Here is a 12,929-nt window from a genome sequence, read left to right on the forward strand (position 1 = left end):
AATCCTGGTAAGCTTCCAGCATGGTATATTTAATACTATTATTAAACATAAACTGGTGATAGATGGATGCTGGTGACCAGCCCAGCATACTATGCTGGTCTATGCTGTTTTTCTTAGCTAGCCAGGATGGCTGGTTTAGCTGGTGGGTGGTTTGGCTGGTTTAGCTGGTGCACCAGCTAAACCAGCCAAACCACCCACCAGCTAAACCAGCCATCCTGGCTAGCTAAAGTGTCCAAAACCCCTCTAAACCAGCCAAGCTGGTCAACTTAGCTGGTCAGGCTGGTTGACCAGCTTAGTTGGTCTAAGCGTATCTTGCCCTCGCCCTAATGAAATCCAAACTGACCTGAGACCCTTCCATAGGTTCATTGAAAAGACCATAAAGCCACCTTAAACCCACGAGTCCTACCTTGAGGGAGATAATGGTGAGCGTGCAGCCAAGAGAAAGGTTTTCTGAAACTGCCGGAAAAACTTTTATAACTTACATTTTACCGGTCACCGGTCATGTGATCACGTCACGTGACAATGACATCACATTCCCACACATATATAAGAAGCAGCCTGTCACTTGAAGCTTCACAATCTCCATCTTCTCCAACGGTTCAGTGCAACTTTAACAGACAGAGACGGTGACATCATCATCATGCTGGTTTTCCTCTTCCTGTTGGGCCTGGCTCTGGGTGCTGTGTCTTCTTCAGATGACCCTCAAATGGACCAACAGCAAGACACCTGTCCCTCCTACTGGTTCTCCTTCAACGGCCGCTGCTACAAGTACTTCAACACAGAGAGGACCTGGGCTGATGCAGAGCTCTACTGTGTGTCCCAGGGAGGCAACCTGGTGTCTATCCACAATACAGAGGAAGAGAATTTTGTCAAATTCCTGGTCCTAAGCGCTGACTCTACTGAGGGAGAAACATGGATCGGACTCCATGACATCGCCAAAGAAGGAAGATGGATGTGGTCTGATGGGTCTGTAGCCACGTATTCCTTTTGGTCTAGAGGACAACCAAACAACTACAGACGAGCTGAAGACTGTGTAGTCAACAACTCTCGAGAGAAGTGGAATGATGTGCGTTGTTCAAAAACTCTTCCCTCAGTTTGTGCATCTCGCACAACTTGTCCTTAGCAGCTGAGATGTTACGTGATCACCTGTTTTGTTAACATGATAACAATAAAGACACAGATGTAAACTTGTATATGTGTGTGAACAGAAGTCATTTTGTCTAACCTTTATTTTCATGAATGTTCCATATTCACACTGGTCGCTCCAGGGGTTAATCAAAGGAATTATTTCTACACCTTTTTTTAAATATCATAAATACATTTAGTAAATAATATTGATGATGCATTATTATAACATTTTGATCCACAGATTTGAGCCGTTGCTCATTATTCCTGGTATTATACTTATTTGTTTTAACCACACACAGTTGTATATCATTCAATGATCACATGGATGTGGTCAGGTATTTACGGCACCTGGTGTATGGATGACCAACGGGCTGAACTTGCTCTTTTCTGTTGACCGTATAGTCCTGCTTTGGTTATTGTTTGTGTTATGTTGTTCAATAAACATTAACTTTTGCACAGATTTGATTTAGGAATGCTTCAAAGTGATGAGCCTAGTCTTAGCGACATGAATTATTGGGAAAAGTACCATCACTCGTTTTCTGGTTTTGGGAATAACAGGTGTTTAATGGACAGGGACTCTACTTATCATGTTTATCTTTCACATGGATGTAAACGTACAAACCTAAAATGTACTCAACAGTACTATTTTCTGATAAACAAGACATTCATTCTCTCTGTTGTTTTAAAGGAAGACTAACAAAAGGATGGCTTGAGTTATCAGATATAGTTAAGATTACAGAGTATAATATATATATAGCACTATTCAATACCGAAGTGCTTGCATAGAGTATATTCAGGCAGGCATGGCGTGAAACTCAAAAATTGGCAGCATGGTAACAGACATGTGTATCATCACCTGCGTCTCAGATTTCAATGCAATTCATATAAAATGAATGATTATTGGTTTTTGTTGGGAAGCAAAAACAATCTAAAGTATTCAAATTGATCATCATTTTCAAAAAAAAGTCAAACTTCTTGGGTTTTTCCTTTGTGTGTTATTTGATTGAATAGGTACTGGAAAATAACCGAGTGAAACAAAAGTGCCCACAATCCTTCTGTGCATTGTTGACTAATGCAAACGGACCACACCCTGGACAACAGTATTACAAGTTTAAACTCCCGAAATAACCCAAAACTAGAGTAACAGCTTCAGTTCAAAGGTCATGGAAAGGAAGGAGGGAAGGAGATAGAAATAGTGTATATGGTAAATTGGCAGCATTTATATAGCACATTTCCACTCTCGTGACCCCTCAAATGTCTTTGACATAAGTCAAGCTGAACAGCAGGATACACACATTCATATAGTGCATGCACCTGCTAAGGGAGAACAAGATTCACACTCACACTGATCGCCATGCAATCAGGAGCAATTTAGGGTTCATTATCTTTGTCTCTTAGAGTTCAGGAGAGCCCAACAATGATGGAAATGAAGACTGTCCACACCAACTACGGTTTTGATCACACATGGGATGATTTCCATTATTATTCTTATCCCTCAGTTTGTGCATCTGGCAAAACTTGTGTTTAGCAACTGAAATATTACATACATCTTATTGAACCAGGTCACTGTTCACCTGTTACTCTGTTAACATGCACTGAAAAAAAAAGGCTGTTGGATTCACATGATTTTAATATGGACATCGGTTGCACATATTCAAATATGTGTACTTACAACTATTCCATTATATTATATGACGGTAAAGTTATTGTGGAGGATGAGCTTCTTAACTTCCTTGCTGTAAAAATTAAGACATTAAGCCAGGATGAGATCGTCCTGTTGGCTGCAAACACGTTTGATTCTGAGTGGATAGAATCCTCTAAGAAAGTATTGTTTGATCTTTGCCCAACTACACAGCGGAATGTTTCCCATAAGGGGAAAAGAAAGACATCAACAATATAAAAAGTTGCCTTAAAGTAATGAACGAGTGTGGAGAAAACACTCCCAGATTTGTTTCTTATTACTTGGATGAACTGCCGCCGGTGACATTTACTAACATGGATGTCTCAAGCCTACTTGGGAGAATGGAGCAGCTGTGCTCTGAGGTCTGCTCTATGAAGCACGCAATGCAGCTACAGGCTGATGTAAGCGAAGATCTTCGTGCTATCACATTGGAGATCGATCGCCGCGTGTGTGCACAAGAGCGCTCCACTGACCTGACACGGGGCCTTGATGGCTCAGATGCGGCGGCGGTGGACGGGGCCCGCCTGGACGGCACAGCACTGGGGGCAGCACAGGCAGGAGCCTCAAACTTGGGCTTCGGAGTGAGGGCTGCGGCGGGGGCCTCTGCTCTGAACGTGGAGAGGGCTACAACAATGGATAGTCCCAGTGGATCAACGTTTTTGCCAGGCTCTCCAAAGTGGAGTCATGTTGTGAAAAAAGGCCGACGTCATGCCTCAGAGAAGGCTGCTGATAAACCAAGATTGCGCACTGTTGCTCCCGAGCGGAAAAATAAATCTGGTAACGTGCCTATTGTTGGCACCGGAGCTGCGGGCAACATCAAAGTGATCAAGACTAAGCTGGTGAGTGTTTTTGCTTCCAAGTTCTCACCAGACCTAGATGCTGAAACTTTGTCTGTGTATCTTAAAGAAAAACTTGGCCGTGAGGTTGCCTGTTGCCAAAATATTGGCACTATACACGGTAGATACGGTTCATTTAAAGCAGAGGTGTCAAACTCAAGGCCCGGGGGCCAAAACCGGCCCGCAACTTCATTTTATGTGGCCTGCAAGAGCTTGCTAAGATTATAATGCCGAACATGCAGAAGCGCGTTGCCCATACACTACATGTCCCACAATGCATCTCAAATATGAATTTTGTTCAGAATTTGACTTTTTTCTTCCACATTTTCAAATTTTTTACAGATCTTTTTTCAAATCATTTTGTGACATTCTCACTGAAGAGACTTGCAATTATTTGCCCTGGACTTCTGCTTTCAGACGTAGTTAATTATGAAGTTATCCAATAATAATCCAATTCAGAGGCAATAATGTAATATAATTAGGGCCGGGACTTTAACGCGTTAATTAAGATTAATTAATTACACAAAAATTAACGCGTTAAAAAAATTAACGCGTTAAAAAAATTAACGCGTTAAAAAAATTAACGCATTTTAATCGCACTTTAATCGCACTTATTTTTGCACAGCGGAACGTTTCTCACTGGATGAGTTTCAGGCGTACCGATTATACTGGAGCACCAACTAACGTTCATGACTTCAGCATGGGACTTCAAACAACAACAAACTACGGTCAAACATGAACGAACAAGCTGATGAGACCGCTTTGGTCGGCCCCGTGGATGGGAAATTTAGTTTTAAAAAACGGACGGATGGAAGCGTCGACAAGAGAACGGTTGTGTGCAAATTATGCAAAAAGGAATTTGCATATCACCGCAGCACATCAAGCTTAAAATATCACTTAAATGCTAAACATGTAGCAGCTAGCGTGGACGTTAGTCCGACCACGAGTGCGAGGAACCACACCCTGACCCAACCCACACTCAACCAGATGACTGGTTTCAGGGCCAGGATAAGTAAGTCCACGTCGGAGAAAATAACCAACTCCCTGGCTCACTGGATTGCACTCGACTGTAGACCACTTGGAGTGGTTGAAGATAAGGGGCTGCAAAAGGTACTCCAGATTGCATCGTCTGACGCAACATATGAGCTGCCATGCAGAAAGACAGTGACAAAAAGAATCCAGCAGCTTTATGACAATGAAAAGGAAGATAAAGAGAATTTATTGGAGAAAGCCGAATGTGTTGCCCTGACTGGGGATCATTGGACCTCGGTAAGTAATTCAAATTACCTCGGTGTGACGGCACACTTTATTGACATCAAGTGGCGTCTTCACTCATTTGCCTTGACCATCCAGAAGACCACCACTAGGCACTTTGCTGAAAACGTGGCAGAAGATTTTGAGTCTGTGGCAGAGGCCTAGGAAGTCACACAAAAAGTCACCACAATCGGAACAGACAGTGCCCGAACCATGATCGCTGCAATGAGACTGCTCACATTCCAGCACATGCCGTGTGTTGCTCACGTGTTGCAAAGGAACATCACAGTTTGCCTTGCTGACAGCGGGTTCACAGGCACATTGGCAAGATGTCGTAAGATAGTGGGGCATTTTAAACACAGCCCCTCAAACACAGAGGAACTGCACAAGGAGCAAACAGAACTAGAGCAAGACAAAGAGCCACTGATACAGGATGTTTCCACAAGGTGGAATTCAACACTGTTTATGATATCTCGTCTGCTGAAGAACCAAGAGGCTGTGAAGGCTACTCTAGCCAAACAGAAGCACAAGCTCACCATGTTGACTACAGCAGAGTGGGACAGACTGCAGAGGCTCGAGACCCTCCTTAAACCATGCAGGTAAACACCCACCAACTGTTTTATTAATGGGATTAATTAATCATTGCTGTCCCTTGAAAAACGTCTTCTTTGTTTTTCTCTTTTCTTGCTTTTTGACCTCCTTTCCCCTGCCCCCCCTCTTCTTCTCTCCCCCCTCTTTCTTTCTATGGAATAACAATATGATGGGAACCATGTACGAAAATGAATTTCACCCACCTTTTTACTCTGTAAATCTGTGATGTGACAATAAACCTGATTCTCATTCTGATTCTGATTCTAAGGACCTAAAGTGTCTACCAAGAGGAGAGCGAGGAGGGGTGTGGACCAGCGTTGAGGCACTGCTGCAAAAAGAACCAGACAGAGCCACTCCAGAACCCACAGAGGAGCCAGCAAGGAAGAGGAGCTTCCTGCTGTGTAATTCAGACTCTGAATCAGAGAATGAAGAGGGGCCCAACGGGGCTCTGGGCCGCTACAGGGCAGAGCCCACCATCAGTGAGACAGACTGCCCACTGCAGTGGTGGTCCACTCATGAGGGGGCCCATCCACAGCTTTCTGCCCTGGCCCGCAAGTATCTGGGCAGCCCTGCCACTTCTGTCCCTTGCGAGAGACTTTTCTCACTGGCAGGTAACATAGTTCAAAAGAAGAGGGCAGCCTTGAGCTCTGAAAATGTGAACAGGCTAGTTTGTCTCAGCAACTGGCTGAAAGAGAAGAAGCAGAATAAGTAGTCTTAGAGGTATCCTGAGGCCAATGGGCTTGTTACTGAAATGTTGATCAAACAGTGGCCTATGCAACAGAGATTTTATTTTTCATCAGGATATTGGAAGAATAGGAGGGATTGAGGTCAATCACTGGCACTTTTTTTATTTTAAATGGTACACTTTATGTTGAACTATTTATTATGTTGTTGGTGCAACTGGCACTTTATGTTGAACTGTTTATTGTTTTGGCCAAGGTTATTGAGAGAGTTGGACTGAAATTGATTAGATTTTTTAAATCAACAAAGTCTGTTATGGCCTCTGAAGAAGCAAGAGAGATGTTTTCGAATAGTCAGGGTTTCCAATGTTCTAAATGTACTAGAAAGTATTGTGTTTTACTTAAAAAAGTACCACCTTGAAAAAAAATAAACAATGTGTTGTTGCTTAAGCTTATGAATTCAGTCATTATTCAATGGTATACTAAAATCCATGTGAAAATTGCTTCTCACTGTTCTCAGGTCAAATATGTATATTCGATTAAAAATGCGATTAATTTCGATTAATTAATTACAAAGCCTCTAATTAATTAGATTAATTTTTTTAATCGAGTCCCGGCCCTAAATATAATACATTATTTTATATATATTATATATTTATATATGTATATTTATATACTTACAACCGGCCCTTTGAGTGCAACCATAATGCTAATGTGGCCCGCGATGAAATTGAGTTTGACACCCCTGATTTAAAATATCTGCTGAATGCAATGAGGTCAGCGAAATGTACAATCCGGAGATCTGGCCAGAAGGGGCATTTGTCCGGCGATATTATGAGCCGCGCAGAGCGGGAGTTATCGGCTCAAACACTGCACCTACTGCGGGGGGAATGAGTGTGCCTGCTGGTGCAATGGGCACTCACTTGTCTCGCTAAATGACTATTCGGGTCTTGTCGTACAACTGTCGTGGCCTTCCTATGGGCCAGAGCACAGGGGATAAAGCTCGCCGCATTGTAGTTGACCACCTTCTGGAGAACTGTGACATACTATGTATGCAAGAGACATTTTTAGCGAAGCAAGACTTGGAAAAACTGAACTCTTTCAATGATAATTTCCATGGGGCTGGGGAGTCTACTACTGGCATGGGAATAGTCAGAGGAAGGATATCAGGGGGTGTGGCTATCCTGTGGAATAAGAACCTTGATTCATCAATAAATGTGGTTAGGCTTTGTGCCGACTGGTGCATTGCTATACAGTTTACTCACAATGACAAGGAATTTATTATTCTAAATGTGTATACACCCTATGAATGTCATCAGAATGAGGATGAATATCTAAATAGGCTTGCTTTCATTAATTCCTTTATTCAAAGCAATACTTCTTCTTGTGTGTATGTCATTGGGGATATGAATGCAGATATCTCAGACAGGAACTCATTATTTGCCAAGCATAAGGCTCAGTTCTGTCACGATAACAATTTTATATTATCAAGCAAGGTGCTTTTGCCTGCAGATAGTTATACCTACATTAGCGAGGCCTGGCATACTACGTCATGGCTTGATCATTGTATTAGTACAGCTGATGCTCATGCTTCACTTGCGTGTATGAGCATTCTGTATGGGACAGCAACGACTGATCATATACCTGTTGCTATGTCAATAAATGTCGAACATCTACCTGGGCTAACCAGAAATGTAAATAGTGCTCAAACAGAAAAACTAGACTGGTCAACCCTTACAAAGGAAGACATTACATCCTATTATGCTCAGACGGATACAACCTTAACTAATATTCATCTACCTAGAGATGCAATTATGTGTAGTGATGTTAACTGTAAGGATGCAAAGCATAGGAGTGATATCTGCTCCATGTACAGTGATATAGTAAGTGCTCTGTATGAAGGCAGTAAGCCTTACTACAAAAGTAACAATAAGACTCCTCCTAACATCAGGCCTGGCTGGAATAGGTATGTAGCTGAGTATCATGCTGAAGCCTGTGAAGCCACCAAATCATGGGCTATGGCAGGCAGACCCAGGCAAGGGTCTGTATTTGAGTAGAAGAAGCTTACTAATGCAAGATACAAGTATGCTATCCGCTTCATCTGTAAAAATGAGCAAGCCATGAGGGCCGATTCCATGGCTAAGAAGCTGCTAAGTAACAATGTTATGGATTTTTGGAAAGAAGTGAGGGCTATTAATAAATGCAAAATATCTCTACCATGCACTGTTGACGGAACATCCGGAACAGACAACATTGTGGAGTTATGGCGACAGCATTATAGTACCTTATTCAACTGTGTCCAAAGTGAACTGTATAGGGTAGATGATATTGATAACAATGAGTCAATGGTGATAATGCCACATGAGGTGTGCCAAGCTATAAACAAGCTGTCAGACAACAAAGCCAGTGGTGTAGATCATATTTCTGCTGAACATCTTAAATATGCCAGTGTAAAGATAGCTCCTCTTCTTTCTATTTGTTTTACTGCCTTTATGAGTCATGGCTTGTTACCAGACTCAATGTTGTCTGTTCTGTTGGTGCCAGTTATTAAGGACAAAGCCGGTAAAGTGGGAAGCCTAGATAACTATAGGCCCATAGCATTAGCCAGCATATTGTCAAAAGTCCTAGAAAGAATTCTGCTGGACAGATTAGATGACTTTATTAACTCAACAGATAACCAGTTTGGCTTTAAGGCTAAACATGGCACTGACTTGTGTATATACGCCTTAAAGGAAATTGTCAACAAATATAGAGGTAATAACTCCTCAGTTCTTATGTGTTTCATTGATGCTTCTAAAGCCTTTGATCGTGTTAATCATAGGAAGTTATTTGTTAAACTGAGTCAAAGAGGGGTGCCCAAATACATTCTGAGAATTCTGGTCTACTGGGATGGCCACCAGACTATGCAAGTCAAATGGGGCAATAGGGTCTCAGCCCCATTTGGGGTTAGCAATGGTGTCAGACAAGGTGGAATTATGTCCCCAGTTCTTTTTAACCTTTATATTGATGATCTGTCCAAGCGACTGAGAGCCTGTAATACTGGATGCATGATTGGTAATACTCTAGTGAACCATATTATGTATGCAGATGATCTTGTTGTGCTGAGTCCATCTAGCGCTGGTCTTCAGCAGCTTCTTGCTGTTTGTTCTGTGTATGGTGTGGAACATGACATCAAATACAACGCCAGTAAGAGTGCTGTCATGATCTTTAGAACCAAAGAAGATAAATGTCTTAAATTTCCTGATTTTAAATTGTCTGATATTAATCTTAGTGTCTGTAATAAGTTAAAATATCTTGGACACTTTATTACAGAACAAATGACAGATGATGAAGATATTTATAGGCAATGCCGCATGATGTATGCACAAGTAAACATTCTCCTACGTAAGTTTGGTGCATGTACAGATGGAGTGAAGATGTCTCTGTTCAGAACTGTGAAGCTGACCGTTGAGCGGCCCGACCAAGCAAGGAGGCAGAGGCAGAGAATTCAAATATAACCCGGTGTGGGCATTTATTCATCGCTGTGGTACAGGATACACAGCCTCAATATTGCTGCCCAGGTGAACACAGTCACCAGCCACAAGGATCTCACCCACACTACCAGCCTTCACCAAACAGGAAACACAGAGCCTAAATACACACCCACTAATCAGCAATTAGACACAGGTGGGGGGGGGGGACAACACAGGGCACCAGGTGAACATAATCAGGAGTAACAGAAAGAACGGGAGGGGGAACACTTTTCAAAATAAAAGACATGTGCAATATACAAGGCCCGAAGCCGTTAGTCCACAGTGACAAAGTTACCTTTGTCACAAGAGCATATTGCACACCGCTCTATACGGCACATGTGTGGTCAAACTACAGAAAAGCAAGTTTACGGAAACTTCAAGTAGCTTATAATGATGCCATGAGAATATTGCTGAAGAGACCTCGATGGTCTAGTGCAAGTGAAATGTTTGTGGCTGCAGGAGTCAATACTCTACAAGCTGTGTTAAGAAATCTTATGTATAAATGTATTTGCCGGCTTAATGACTCTGATAATGAAATCCTCTTGGCCTTATCGAACATAAGGTTTAGTACTACACGCTACCAATCGCAGCTGTGGAGACATTGGTATAGTTGTCTCTTTGTAGGACACTGATTTAAATTATTCTTAAACTATGAATTCTTTTTATGCTATGTATGTAATTTATTATATGTAATGTCTTGTCTTTTATCTATGTAATGTCTTGTCTTTTATCTGGACCCTGAGTCTGTAATAAAGTTTTCATTCATTCATTCATTAAAGACACACAACTATTTTATGTCAAAGAAACATGAAATTGTTATGTTCATTTGAATAGTTCCTTTAATATTAGGTATATTCATTTACCCTATGTTTAACCAACATGACGTTTTTATGTTCATTTTAATATACTCAGGATATTTCATGTGTACCTGTTAAAGCCACATTAATGTTTTGTTGAAACTACATGCTATAGTTTTCTGTTTAATCTACCTAGCCTGCTCAAGGGGTCCATAAGATTATTTATTTCATGTGAATAGAGGCATTTCGTACATTCTTCTACAGGATCCATCCTAATCTCTTATCTACAGCATTTATCATAACATTTTAAAACAAATAGTCAATAAAGACAAACACATTTCTTTGAACAACATTCATGTATGTTTCTCAAAAAATAAAACAATATTAACAACCACCACACATCCAGATGAGCTTTTGGTTTTTCCATCATGCAGCCCCAGGAGAATTAAAAAATACATTGAAAATAAAGAAATAGAAAATGTTTGTGATGCATGTACATATACATTATTGTGTTAGAACACAGCAAGGACGCTTAAAGGAAACTATTCTCCAGACCAAAATAAAGGTTTATTGGGCCAAATGGCAAAGAAAGGCTTATTTTTGTATCTCATTCATAGTAAACAATTAACAGAAAATGTCAACGCCTAGCCGAAAAAAGGAAATGTTCTTGCAAATCCATTATTTAAATAGTAACCTGCTAATATGAAAAGGCACTTTAATACAAAAAAGCAATGGCATTGCTTTGGAAAAATACATGGAAGTATAATAATGGCCTGGTTTCTCACCACATATGCACAAAAGAAAGTATTACAAATAAAAACAAGAACTGACATTTTGAAGTTAGTACATTAGTACAATTAGTGCAATTAGTACATTCTGAAAACACATGACCCCAGGAAAAACACACATTTCTGAAACATGCAAATCAAGCAAAAAGCATGAGCAAAGGAAGTGCAAGACAGTTGTATCGATGAAAGTCCAGTATGAATGCTGAAAAAGTGCACAATGGTCCATGGCAACAGCTCACTCAAACAGTTTGTTTTTAAACGCTTGGGCTTTCTTGGAGAGCATGTTGCCGTCTAGCTCCATTAACATTTGCTGGAGCACTTCGAACGTGCACTTCAGTTTAGGGGGGTCGTTCAGGTTCATTGCATACATTAGTACAAATAACATGGTAGCAGCTAATGCAATGTTGTCCACATCAGTTAGTACCTGTTGGCCTTCCAGGACAATCTGTCCTCTGGTCTCATCTGTCCTCTGGTCTCAAGGTGGAATTGTGTTTGACGACATAAAGTCCCACTGTAATCCCCTGAATGGACCGCAGAATGACGTCTTCATCTTCTGCCTGCAGAGCGCACAGTCACAAAAGGAACAGAGTGAGATCTAACAAATCAATACATATATATACCCATTACTAAGTCCCTGTGTTTAACAAGTACATTTGGTCAGATTTCAGTACTTTTAAGCCTCCTTGTTATCTGATATACTCCTGTCTGACCTGATAAAAAATGTTTCATTTCCTGTATCCGTTTTAAATTAAAAGCCCTCTAGCTTTTCAGGGTAGTCTGGCTATTCAACAAAAAACAGTCATGTTCACATACTTTTGGCTATATACTATGTGATGTTTCAATAAATACATATTTTAACGCCCAACAAAAAAATCAAAAGGTCAAATATTACTTCTACTGACCACAAACTCTCTCATTGAGGTACACACACAGCCCCTTGAGAAGACAATCCCGGCCTAAATCGACATGATCAACCTAAGTGAAGGAGAATAAGAAAAGAAAGAATCTGTTTTGCTCAATGAAATGTGTACACTATTGACTCGATGTATAATTTCTTTAAAATGAATTCTTACTTGAGTCATGTTTGACATAATACAGTTCAGACGCTGGCCTATCTGTCCTCCTCTCTACTCAAAAACCTTCAGAAGTTTGTCAGATAGCACATCCAGCTGAGAGAGAACTCTTGATTGGAGGGGCAGGGTTGTTATGCGCTTAAACTCCGCATTTATCAAAGAAAACAAAATATCACAGTCATAAAAATCATGAAATCATTTCCTAATGATGTTATGATTGTAGTTGTGTGCTTGCCTCAAAACGATGCAGAGAAACTAGTCCATGCATTTGTTACTTCAAGGCTAGCTTATTGTGACTCTTTATTATCAGGGTGTACCAAAAACTCAGTTAAGTTGCTTCAGCTGATTCAAAATGTATTGACCAGAGCACAGACAAGGGACCACATTACTCCTGTTTTGGTTTTATAGTGAGAATAACTTTTTATATCAAGTACGAACAACCAGGTTAGACTACATTACATTTCATTTAGTTTACGTTTTTTTCCAAAGCGACTTAAAATAAGTATTACTGTAATATAAGACTACATATAAGAAACACCCTTATAGCCATTTCAACAAACAAAACATTATCACTTTTGTGAAGGAGGCT

At 40.7% G+C, this 12,929-nt stretch overlaps 1 protein-coding gene across 1 annotated transcript; it reads left to right on the top strand.

The window, feature by feature from the left end:
- The first annotated feature begins 598 nt into the window (after nucleotides 1-598).
- Nucleotides 599-1,193, top strand: LOC117440108 (ladderlectin-like). The gene has a single exon (XM_034076361.2). The coding sequence runs from the start codon at nucleotides 641-643 to the stop codon at nucleotides 1,121-1,123; it is 483 nt and encodes a 160-aa protein (XP_033932252.1). The 5' UTR covers nucleotides 599-640; the 3' UTR covers nucleotides 1,124-1,193.
- The last annotated feature ends 11,736 nt before the right edge of the window (nucleotides 1,194-12,929 follow it).

Source organism: Pseudochaenichthys georgianus, chromosome 3 (genome assembly GCF_902827115.2).
Source record: "Pseudochaenichthys georgianus chromosome 3, fPseGeo1.2, whole genome shotgun sequence".
NCBI classification, from domain to species: Eukaryota; Metazoa; Chordata; class Actinopteri; order Perciformes; family Channichthyidae; genus Pseudochaenichthys; species Pseudochaenichthys georgianus.

What these genes read in the sequence shown, in the direction of transcription:
- LOC117440108 (XM_034076361.2), top strand. Translation starts at nt 641, where the DNA reads ATGCTGGTTTTCCTCTTCCTGTTGGGCCTGGCTCTGGGTGCTGTGTCT.